This window comes from Charadrius vociferus, unplaced genomic scaffold, assembly GCF_000708025.1.
Source record: "Charadrius vociferus isolate BGI_N301 unplaced genomic scaffold, ASM70802v2 scaffold553, whole genome shotgun sequence".
Taxonomy (NCBI): domain Eukaryota; kingdom Metazoa; phylum Chordata; class Aves; order Charadriiformes; family Charadriidae; genus Charadrius; species Charadrius vociferus.
The window spans coordinates 2,018,202-2,030,940 of NW_009647688.1; the positions used below are offsets into that span (position 1 = coordinate 2,018,202).

Here is a 12,739-nt window from a genome sequence, read left to right on the forward strand (position 1 = left end):
CCTCGCCCCCAGCCCCGCCGCAGCCTTTGACTTGCGTTAGGGGTGGGGAACGGAGCTCCGGGGCGGCCGGGGGGCACGCAGCGCAAGGGCTGTACCGCCTGTGGGAGCTGCATTCAGTGCTTTGAGAAGGTGTCGTTAAAAACGCTGCGAAATGAGGGGGGAACTCTTCACAGCCGCGAGAAGGAGGTCATGCTGGGGCCTGGCGCTTGGCTTGGCATGGCGTTCGTGGCTGGGGGCAGGTTGCTGCCCTGACCCGTTCGTTGCTGGGTGGAGCTTGCTCCCCGGTCCCGTTCATGGCTGGGTGGAGGTTGCTCCCCTGACCCGTTCGTGGCTGGGTGGAGGTTGCTCCCCTGCAGGGTCCTCTCCTGCCCCGGTGCGTGTCCCCTGCGCAGGGACGCTCCTGCCCAGAGCAGGGCCGGGCTGCGGCGAGCGGGTGCCCCATCCAGCCTGGCCGGCACTTCAAACTCTCGGCTTACGGGCGAGGAGCGCTGGGCTGAGCGTGTGGCTGGAGGCACCGGGGTCCTTGCACGAAGAGAAGAAACAGACCTCGAAGGACCAGCCAATGTGTCGTGCTAACTACGTTCTGGTGTTCGTGTGTCTTGTGTGGTGTGAACTGGATGAGCGATTAGAAATCACAGACCAGCCTCGAAACCTTGTTGGTTTTACTTGCGTCGCTTATTTGCTTGCACTCGTAGCGTAGGCCTCTTGCACTTCACGTATTGGATGTGCAACAGCATTAAAGATTGGCTGGACTTCTGGCTGATGTTGATAACTGTTGCTCAAAACAAACAAATAAATAAGGCCCTGTCAACAAACAAACGATAATTTCTTGTAAAGTAGTTTCAGTGGTTTCTCATCTTCATGGAAATCCGGATCCTGTCTGCGTGACCTCACTTGAACAGAAATGGCAGTCCGTCAGTTTTGTTCTAAAAACCAGAAGTAGGAGAGGTTAACTGAAAAATGGTGGGAAAACCAGAAGTGAAATAGGATTCTTGGTTACCGCTGTGTTCTGGTCGTTGCATCAAAACAAAACCAAAATGTTAGATGGATCATACAGTAACAAAATGTAACCTCTCTGAAAATAAGAAACTTCTGAAGTAAGTTCTGAAAATCAACAGTTCCAGGCAAAAGAAAAATATCCTTTAGAGAAACAGATGTAGTTTAATGTTCCTAGCTACATTCCACTTCCAGTAGAATAAAAGAGCTCTTGTGAGGGCTTGGGACTAAGCGATGATAAAAATTGTGTGTGAAGCCAGCAGAGAAACTGTCAGCTCCTGTGGGGGGCCTTTACCAGACCAAGCAATGGCTGAATTCTGGGGCCAGACTAGTGAAAAGGGGGAAGCTGAGCTTCACTTGTCCTGTCCTGGTCTTGCAGGTAGCTGTTTCTGGCACTGACTAGTGCTCATTTGTAGAAGCTTGCATAGCTTGAAAGAGGCGTGCACCACAAAGCAGCGCTTGCATTAAATAAGTTTCCTTGTCAAATGCATAACTCTACGTTAGAGCTGAGTTTGTGGCTGGAGACACAAGGGTGCTGGTATTAAGAGAAGAAAGAGACCTTGAAGGACCAGCCGATGTATCACACTAATTACATTCTGGTATTTCTGTGTCTTGTGTGGTGTGGACTGGGTGGGCAATTAGAGATCACAGACCAAAATTGAAAGCTGCTAATTCCCCCTCTAGAAAGAATTTGTGGTAGTATTGTCAGGTGGCAAATAGCAGAGAGTTTTGTGCTGGCGTCATTGCGTGCGTATTTGCAGGGCTGATACACGTGTGAGGCAGTTGTATGCTTGTACCCACTCAACTTACTGCAAGTGGCATAATGATGAATTCTTGTATTTGAAGCTGAAAAAGTGCCAATAATAATCACGGTATAGACAGGACTGTATAGGCACAGGGGTTTGTAACGGTTGGGCTGGAAGGATTATGGAAAAGAAGAAACCCAGGCCAGTCGTAACCTACTTACCTGCAGTGTATTTTGTCGTAGCAGAGCAGTGGTGGCAACAGAGCAGCAGTGTGAGGACTTCGATTGTGATCTGGAGTACTGTGAGTGTTCTCTTCCCAAATCATGACTTGCAATAGAAAGCCAAGTGTACAGCCATAGTCTTTTTCTTAAGGCTTACATTCCTGTGTGGGTGCTGGTCTTTGGAAAGAGCTCTCTGCCTAAGTTGGGGAAAGCTGGCGCCGGGCTCATGCGTCCAGAGCGACCCAAAGCAGCACCTGTGGGTGTCTTGCCGTGTTGTTAGCCCATCCGTGAGGGTGCTGTCGGTTTGGTATCTGAGTGTTTGCAGGAGAGAAGAGAGAACGAAGGCCATTGAAGAAGTAAACTTAACTTTAGTGAAGCCCTCTGTGAAACCTAGCTGTTTTTCTCTGCAGAATTTCAATTCTGAAAGTAGGTCCGTTGCCTGGGAAGCTCGTACAGTCCAAGGCATACATTTGTGAGTGAGTGCTGAGCAGAGACCCCAAAGAACTGAGCAATGTTTGCAACAATGCTCAGCCCAGCCCTCCTGTGTCCCGCAACCACGCTCCGCTGCTGTGACTGTTGCAGCAGCCTTAAAATAGAGACCAAGGCCATGCCTGTGAAAAAAAAACCACCTGTGCAAGTCTAAAACAACTGTACAGGGCCAAATTCTGCTGTTGATGAATATTGTGGCATCAAATTCAAGCAGGGAAAGTAGGATCTGTTATATATAAGGAAGAATACATTTTGGCCATGGGCTTAGGTAAAATATGCGGAAGGAGCATCATTTTGCATCAGAATGCATTTCAGCTTCAGGGTTAACATCCTGGTAAAAGATGCTTTTAAAGTGGCTTAGTGATACTACTGGTAGGAATTGCTGCCTGACATCATTATTTCTCGAGTCTCGTTTTGGTTGTCAAAGGTTTTAAGGACAGTAAAAGTATTAATAGTAAAAGTAATGGAGATGAAAATGTGCATTTGTAGCAGCTTCCTATGAGCTCCAGGGTGTAGGAATAGGCCTGGGGAAGGAAGGAGGTCAGAGTCTTTTTTTTTTTATTTAATCACAGCAAAACAAACCCCCAAACTTGTGAAGAGCAAAAAATTACAACAAAGGTGACTTTTTTCCTTCCTTTGAAGCAAAACATAAGACAGGTTGTGCCACAACCTCTGCCTTTTTTTGGTTTTGTTTTGTTTTTTTATCAGCAGATACAAAGGTCTGAGAGCAGCCTATGGCATAAGGGTATCTGCTGATGTTCTCTCTTCCCCTTTATACTTGCAGTAGGTTGAGCGTATGATTGCCGGGCCCTGCACGGAGTTAGTCCAGGGGGTGATCTTGCTTGGATAACAGCATTTTCAACCTCTTGTGCGTTGCAGAGCTGCCGAGCCATGGCTTTGCACCTGAAGAGCCTTGCCCATATTTAGCTTAAGGTTCGCTATCTGATTTAAAACTTTGTCGCTTTTGCTAGGATTTTATGAACTTGCTTCATTCTTCCTACAGGCATGGGTTCCCCAAAACAAAAGCCAGTGCTGTGCTTCCACGCTATGCTGATGTGCCGCAATAGGTAGTCTGCAGCCCTTGTAACGATCACCTGCCATGGTGCTAATCATCAGCTGTGTGTGGGAAGTAATAAAACTAAACACTTGAGTTTTCTGCACCATCAGCTGAACTCCTAGGCAGATAGTTTGAAAATTGGATTAGCAAGAGCGATCTTTCACCTTCTAAAATTACTTATGCTGTTATATCAAGGTGTTATAAACAAGTAAAATAAAATATTTTATTAGCTCTTTTATGCTGTGTCTGCAGTAAGAAATTATGAGGTTTACATTTCTGATGCTGATAAAGTCTTTCAGGAGGTTATTTTATGCAGCTATAAATCAAAGGTTACCTTTCAGATTGCCTGTGGAAACTATATAATAATTAAGATGTGGAGCTCAGCTTCTCTAAGGTTAAGTCCCTTGGTGGTTCGTTTCTTGTCATTTTAGCATAGTAACAATTTAACTGTACCTCTCTATCATTCCTCTAGGAGCATATCTGGTAGAAAATGACCATCCAGCCAGTGAGTCTCTAATAAGCTGAGAGAAACTGAGGTGGAGGGACAAACTGGACTTAAATTGTAGGTTTTTATTGATAAAACAATGTTAATCTGTAATACTGAAGCTCCAAAGCACAGTTTTGTTGTATTAAACATTAAAAAAAAAAAAAAGCTAATGCTCTTAGATTATTCTCATCTGATTTAAAAAAAAAAAAAATAGTCCTAGAACAAGCTACTGTGCTTCTACTGGTAAAGCTCCAAAAAGTGCAGGTATGGACCTCTAACAAATGTGAATGAATCGGCACTGTATTCTTATAGCACTTTAAATACCTTAAATTACTTAAAAGCAAGTTTATTCCAAGAGGGTGCTCTGTACTTTTAAACTGTATCCTCCCAGTTGCGGCTCTATTGAGTACAATCTTTCAGAGATTCTCTGGGCTGTCGCAGCACGTTTGTGCTGCCTTAGGGGCAGGCGGTGATGTGCAGCAGGAGGTCACTGGTACCCGGGACACGCTCCTGCGGCCACGTGTCTCCGTTCAGTCACTTGCTGAAGCCGCTTGTGCGCATGCAAGAATAAACACGTGCATAGCAAAGAAATTGGCAGATACTGTGTGAGCATGGGAAATGCTGTTGTCCTCTGTCTGTTGTCTGTCGTCTTTCTTCTCCAGTCCCTCTTTCAGCTACTGAACATTTCCCAGAAGGATTTGCTGAAGTTTGCCAGACTTAATGTACCTTTCCACTTCTGTTTTCAGTAACTCAGAACTCATTTTCTTTCCTGTTTTGCCTTTACTCAGCCTACCTAGGCTATTGTTGCTTTCTGCATCTACTCTTCGTGTTGCTTTACCTAAAGGAATGTAACGAGTGATGTGCTGTGGGCCATAGCTGCAGCCCGTCCTGTCTCCTGTTGCCATCTTTTTCCCTTGGTATGGGTGTTTGATCATCACTCGAGAGCAATGCTTGTATACAGCATCTCTTCCCCTTGAATGATTAGCATCTTGTTGGAAGAGTTGAACTAAACTTCTTTTTCTGTTCTAGGCTGAAGTAACAAACGCTGTGCGTCTGAATCATGCTAACCACTGTCTTTATCTTCCATTAATTGTCAATTAAAAAAAAAATCTTTTCTAGACCCTCATTTTGGCTGGGGAACGAGACCTTGAAAGTGCCTGTAGCGCTCTTTGCCTTGAATAGAAGACGGCTGTGTGATCGCCTGAGACAGAATAAGGACCTCCAGAAGAATTCAATTGTTCTGCTGCAGGGTGGAGAAGAAACCCAGAGATACTGTACAGATACTGGTATCGTGTTTCGCCAGGTAAGAGCTGAATTAAAGCTTCAGATCAAATTAATACACTCTCTTCAACTGCATGAATTTTTAAACAATTTTTAATTATTTTCCCTTTATCTCTCATGTGTGCATTGCCTTGCTTCACTTAAATAAATTGCCTCTTCAGCTTTGAGTTACTCTCTTTCAGTGCTTTAGTATGCAGGCTCATTATTTGGTTTAAAGGGCCTAAACCTGTTCAAGGCCCTACTGCCTACTGGTGTTTGATGTAATACTAAAGACAGCAATGGAATATTTCTTAGTTTTTTCAGTCTTTTCTGTGACCCAAAAAATAACTTCTTTCTGTGTGAAACATGTTACAGTGGGCCTAAATGGAATTTATTCATAGAAAAGTGTATTTCAAGCTTTTATAAATAGTGTATTCCACAAAGCGGGGTGTATCTTAGAATTTAAAACGTGTCTTCTCAAATTAGACTCTTCCTTAAGTACCCATGTGTTCTCCTGTCACAGATAGGACTTAATAACTTGTTAATGTCATGCCGAACGTGTTCTTAGTCTTTGGGATAGTTGGTGTAACAGAACTCTGAATATTCATAAACCTGCAAAGCTGTGTGCTTTGCATGGCTGCTACAGCACTTTGTTTTGTGAATTTATTTGGGCTGTTGTATGTTATGAAGAAACAAACCCAATAAATTCTAATCTAGATAGCACTTTCTTAATGTAGCCATTGGTCTGTTTTTAGAGGAGATGCACCTGTCAGGGTATCAGAGTGTATGTCTGTCCTTGCCAGAATTCATCTCTCTGTTGTTAGCTGTTTTGCTGTTTGCTTGCTTGTTTTTTAAAAAAACCTCTTGCTAAAGGCTGTTTGGTGCAGCTTCCTCTTCTCTGGGGGAGGCTGGCTCTTCACTTCAGCACTCTGCCACTGGAACCCAATGAATCTGCACTCTGCTTTTGCCTTGTCTCATGTGGCATGATCGTTTCTTCCTGATACTACATCCCCTAGTTAGATATCGGAAGAATGTCTTTTATTGTGTGATGTATATTTATTGTGCTGAGTTGACCTGTTTATTTCTCATGGTAGCATATTAATCGCTGATCCTTTCCAGTTGCCAACAGAGGGATTTGTATTACTGTAACCTAAAACTAACCAGTCTGAAAAGCTTTAGACCTAAACCATTTCCGCCCCCTCAAAAGCAAGAGAGATCTTTTTTCAGATACATGGAAGTAGGAATTAGTATGTACTGTAGTGTGTTTTTAAAGCTGGTAGAGTAAGGGTTTTGTTTTATAAATATATTTTGTCTTAACCTAGGAATCTTACTTTCACTGGACTTTTGGAGTAACTGAAGCAGGCTGCTTTGGAGCAGTAGATGTTGATACTGGAAGATCCATGCTTTTTGTTCCACAACTTCCTGAGAGCTATGCGGTTTGGATGGGAAAGTAAGACATATCTTCTGACTGTGTTCCGATGCATCTGGGTACTTCATGTAATGTAACTGTAGAGCTGGAATGCTATCTCATTTTAATCAGATTCCACCAAATCATTTGGTGTGAATTGCAGTGATATGATCATATAAAGATACAAAACGTGATCAGTTTGTTTTGATCATATGATATCAAATGATCCTCCACCATTTGGTAGAGAATACATTTAGAATTTAGGAAGCTGAACCGTAAAGAAAAGTGGAAGTCTTGTCTTAAGACAGAACAAGTTAAATAGTAAAGCAGGCTTTTTCAAGTTGCTTTACCAGTTTGCAGCTGCCTTAGCTAATGAAGCTGTCTGAATGGCGGAAGGTAGTTTAGCCTCTTTGATCCTCTTTTTGATATGAATTGACAGGCTGGGGAACGTAATTTTAATTCTGTTCTGTGAGTATGCCATAAACATCTCTCTCTCTATCCACATTGGTAGTAAATATTGCTTAGTGCCATAGTAGTGGAGGAACTGATTTATTTATGTGTTCATTTCTTTTCTCAGTCTTAATTGTATTTATACCCTCTAACAAACTCTAAATTTTTTTGTTGTCTACATTGTCTCAGAGCATTGGATTACTTCTAATTTAATATTTTGAGCTCAGGTTGCTTTGCTTCTAATTGAAGCTATCACTTATATTTTAATGCTAATTTTGGGAAAAGACAACAATCGCAACCAATCCCATATGCTGAACTGTGCCAGACCATATGGTAGGGCATGGCTGCTGTCTTCTCAGAGAGTTTATATGAGTATCAGTGTCGTAGACCTGCCTGGGAACTGAAATTGTTTGTGATAGCATAAAAATGTGAATACTGCTATCTGAAGTATTTCAGCTGAGAGCTGCACCTGTCTGGGAGGGTAGGTTTGGTTTAACCCCCACACGTACTCTCTAGAGTCTGTTCCCTGGTGGTGCTTGTTCCCATTTATAGACAAAGCTTTTTCCTCCCCCTAAGTTCCCTTCTGCTAGTTCAAATCAGCTGTTTCGTACCCACGCGCTGATCGTGCCTAGTCTGAAAAGGCTTAAGAATATTTTTGAAATTCCAGGGTGTCATTTTGCATTTTCAAACAACATGTTGTGGTGTTTATAAATGGTGGTCTTTTTGATTTGTTTGTGCAGCACTCATTATTGGTTCGTTTACAGAGTTACAAGTCTGGTTAAAAGTGCTTTATTGTTGTTGTGTCTTCTTGCTGAGTATAACAAATGGCCTTTATCACAGCATCCTGGTTTTCTAAATTCTCCTCCTTACCGTTCCTGAATCCCTCCATTCGAATCTTTTTCTATTCTGTCAGCAGTGGTCATGTACTTTTTCAGCTTGTCAGAAGGAGGATGGATGAATAACTCATTTGTGAGTCAGGAGCAGTTCTGCTTCATAAGTCGGTTGGCAGGGGGTACTGCGCACGGCTAGGGATTGTGTTCCTTCCCGGAAGACTCAATTTTAATTCAAAACTAGCACTGAAAGAAAAACACAAATAAGTTTGCCTTCCATCCGCTGCTGTTTATCTACTATAGTTTGCCTTGGAAGTGCTTGTTTCTGTGCATGTGGAAGGCCCTATCAGAAGAAACTCATTTAACATCACGAAGCGCAAATCAGTTCAATGCCTTGCACGATACTTGCGAGGTTGGTATTTTACAGAGGTCTACAGCTGGTCATCTAGTTCATAGCACAGGGTGCAGATGCTTTGACTGGTGTTTATATTGCTTTTCATTTAAGACAGATATGGGAATCTGCTATGTGAGTTTAGGCAGAAATGCATAGATTCTCTTAAAATGAATGCAGAAGGCTCTTTACTACTGCTTTACTACCACTGTTGTACTAAATGCATTGTTTGATGTATGTTCTGGTTTCACTTCTGAAGGTCACATATTTGGGTTGGTTTTGAAACGTAGCTTAGGTAATGTGGCGGTCAGAAGGGTTAACCTTTTTGCCTTGAAGTAATGCAAAAGTGGGGCTTCTGGGCTCAAATTGTGGCCTTAGTTTGGCCAAAACCAATGAAGTGTCTGAGGGCATTTGCTTGAAGACAAGCAGGCTATTAGTTTATGAACAAGACCGTAAACAGTGTAATTATTTCAGTCTCACCAACTGCACGTGTTTCCACAAAGAGTTTGGCGTGCTGCGGTGGTGCCTGGGGACTCTGCAGAACAGGTGAACATGGAGATGGTGAACGCACCACCCTGGGCTGTGGGCTGCCAGGGACCCAGCACTATGTTGTGCTGGTGGTGAGGGTGACTGGCACTTCTTTGGAAGTGTTACTCGTCTTGTAGGACTTCTTGCTGCATGCGTGTGCACTACAGATTAGTGGATAGCTGTCGGGCTACGTTTCACAAGTCCTTCAAGCCAAAATAACCTCTGCAGTTTTAAAAGGGAGGAGAGATTTGATTTAACTCACACACTATGGGCGTTCTCCAAAAAACCCACAAACTCTTAAGGTGACAATCACAGCATTGTTATGAGGGTAATTGCGGGATCGGTGGTCCTACTCTCATGTTGGGAAGGGATTGCAACAATGGTTGGTCTGTTTGTAAACTACGAGCGTGGGCATTTCTCTAGGTGTTGGGCTAGTCCATTTCTTAGTTGTTGCTGGGAAAATCTTCAACTAAGAGAAGTGCTTTGCCTGTCTCTCGATCTGTACCTCTGCGCCCTGCCCCTCCCTCTGCTTGTGGGGCAGAAGCAAAGACTCACAGGATGGGTTAGAGGGTAGATGTTGGAGCTTCTGAAGTATTTTTCTATTCTTAGTTTTGGAGGAAGAGTTTAAGAAATGAATCTGGTAGCGTAAGATTGTAAAGGCTTCGGAAGTGTAACTGTGTTGTAACTGTCCCTCTTTCTGGGCATGGTCTTACCTACTGAGTTTGTGGTGCAAAGCTGTTGGCGATCATTTCTATTCCTAGGAAGCATTAAGTTGGTATGACTGCATGTCTTGCACACAGACTTCAATTTCACTAATTAATGCTGCACCTGCCATTTACCTCCTTAATTATAAATGACAGAACTAGTCAGTGTGCTGATTAAAGATATTTTATAAAGTAAAACATACTGTACAGCAGCTGCTTTATGTGGAGCGGATGCCAAAATAACTTAATTGCCTTGCCACGTAAAGAGTGTTTTTAATGGAAAACAAAAATATTTAACGCTTTCATGCTCTAACTTTAGAAATACATTTTAAATGGGACAGAACAATATTTATATGCAATTTCCTGTGTTTTCTTTGAAGCCCTGCTGGCTGATTGGTAAGTATAACAACATTAATCTAGCGTTGCATCCACTGTAAGTAACATTCTTCCATGAAGTTGACTGGAAGCTATCTGTATTTGCAAAGCTGGACCTTGGTGTGGTACTTTTGAGCTGTAATAAAGCACAATGAAATGCTTTACAAATGTTAATAATTTCTCAGTGACCTAATGAGGAAGCTTCTTAAATACTGTCATCATTTTCTAAGTAGGCTACAACCAAAGTCAACCTTTGGTTTTAGTGATTAATCTTGACTGACTTCAGCAAAGCTGAGAAGTTTTACTACCTTTGGAAAAAAGTGCAGAAGGATGTGGGTTTTTTTTCTTGTTTGCTTTTTTTTCTCCAAACGCTTTTGTAAAAAAAAGTTATTTAGGCTTTTACCTTTTTTTTTTTTCCACTAAAGACTGTATGTGGCCATGAAAATTAGAAGCTAGGAAATGGCTTTCTTGATTTCTTTTTCTTAATGGGGATGAGTAAAATTTTGTGGCTTTTGTATTTTGAATAATTGTAAGTATTAAATTGTGTACAGCATGGTGTGTTTATCTGACCATATCATGCTGGCTGAGACTGGTGCATTTTTAATTCGCTGTAGGTTTGGCTTGAAGAAGCCAGGGTCTGTAGTAAGCCCATTCTATGCGAGCTGAAATTGGAGGTGACTCTTTGGAGAGGTAGTGGGATGTATGGGGGTGCTGTAGGAGACAAACTCTGAATCGCCTTACTTGCTCTTCTTGATGCAGATTTTGCAGGCATGAAGGATGTTTTCTAGATGAGTCTTATTGATGATGTACGTACGGGTCATCTTCTCCATAGCACACTCTGGAGCTGTGTGTTCAGACAACGTGCTCTGGAAGGGTCTTCCGTTTTACTTTCTAAACTGATCTACCATATCATCCCCTGGTATTTTTTCTTGTCATTTTTTCTCTAAAATTAAGTATGTTTAATGTTTTTTTTTTTTCCATGTCTATCAGTTTGATCCCTTCCCACCCTTTGTCCCTTCCCCCTACCCGCTGAATCTTTATTTTGCTGTTTAAAAAAACCCACCAGTTTTTAATCACTTTAGGTCATCTTATTACTGTTTTGTACCAACTGGCAATTGCAATTTATCTGCGAAGTTTGTTACCACCTGCAAATGCCATCTGTGGATCTCATGAACATATTCAGTACTGCTTCTGTTTCTGAATAGCATCAGAACTAATTTCAGTCTTTGCAGTATCCCACTAATCAAGACTTGCAGTCCATTGCTGTTTATCACTTTAACTTCTGAGGACATCAGTCTAAATTGATCCAGCACTTTTCAGTGTGGCAGTTGGAGGGTTTCCCAGCCCTTGCAAAGCTCATCTTTTTGTCTATTTATTTATTTTTATTTTCTGCTTTAGGCCTTTCACTTTTTTATTATGATTGGTCATTGGGTTTCAGGTCACATCCTAGTGTTCCTGTCCAAGCCAATTTGAGTTGATTTTGGAGAGTAAGAGTCTTGAGAGAGATTTTTATCAAATATTTTACTATTATTCAGATAGTACATCTGTTGTTTTACCCTTCAACCACTCCTTTCAAAACTGTACAATAAAGCTGGTTGCTTTTGATTGACGGGACTTACTTGTGCAATTCCCCATGCTGCTTATTTTCCATTATTCCAATTCTCTCCATAGTACAGTGATTTCCATTTCTTGTCTCCCATTCAATTATTACAGTATTTCTCTGTGGATAAAAATTACTTTTACAGAATAATTAGTGTCTGGTTTGCTCTTGCCACTTTACTGATGATTGTTTTTCTCTAAACAGTGCTGCTTGAATGCTCTGACTTCTCAAATGATCAGTTTTGTTGTTGTCCCTGTATTCTAATTGTCCAGGAGCCTTGCTCTGGTACAGGATGAATGTGTATTGGTTCTATCAGTTTTACTTCAGTAACAATTTTTATAAATCTTTGCTTTCTAGCTGCGGAAGTTTCCTTGTATTTCTTATTGAGAATGTTTTAAACAATAATAGTAATTTATACTATTATACCATCTGTAGTCCTATTTATAGTACACTATTTATAGTCCCTTGATTTGCAGTCTCTATCAGCATATACCTTTAATTGGATGCACAATTAGGTGATTTATTAGGTGTTCGAGCACTTCTTTTTTTCTCTCCTCTTTTTTGATTCAGGTATATTGAGAAATAGAACCAGCACAAAGTAAATCTGCTTGACGATGCTGCACCAGAGTTTTTTAATATCCTGATGTGGCTTCAAACCACAGCATGAGAAAGTTATGTCTTGCCTACGCACGTCTCGCGCCTGTGGTATGAGGGGGAATGTTGATAACCCTCACCAGGCATTTCTTATTTTATACTTTATTTAATGCGCTAGCAGGAGTATTGAGTTCAGCGATATGCAGTCCTGATAACGTTTTGAAATATCAGAGAATCCAAGTTTTCTTTTGATCAGGCGTGCCGTGCGTTTTTCCTCCAAGGACTCGGCTGCTGCTGGTGGGAAGGTAAGCTGCAGCAGAAGAAATGCCCGTGGGGATTTTCCAGCAGTGCTCCGACAAGGCTCTGCCCCTCCACGCTGCCTTCTGCTCTGCAGCTGCCCTGTTGGAGTGCAGAGCTCTGTGTTTCTTGTTGGCCTGGATTTGAGAAGGCACTTCAGTGAAAAGAACCCGCAAGTGAATTATCTACAGTGGTGCCTCTATTCTTGCACTTCTAAAATTCCATGTTTTCAGCTCTTGATGTTAACTGTTTTCTTTAGGTTTTTATTCCCTGCGACCTGTGCTGTGTCTGTCTGTGTGCTCAGGA

General features: G+C 42.0%; 1 protein-coding gene across 1 annotated transcript in view; it reads left to right on the top strand.

Moving 5' to 3' along the window:
• The window catches only part of PEPD (peptidase D), a 227,896-nt gene that overhangs the window by 86,474 nt on the left and 128,683 nt on the right, over positions 1–12,739 (top strand). Inside the window, exons 3-4 of the mRNA XM_009881407.1 lie at positions 5,116–5,299; positions 6,579–6,706. Of these exons, the coding sequence (XP_009879709.1) occupies positions 5,116–5,299; positions 6,579–6,706 (312 nt within the window). The remainder of the gene's footprint in view (positions 1–5,115; positions 5,300–6,578; positions 6,707–12,739) is intronic.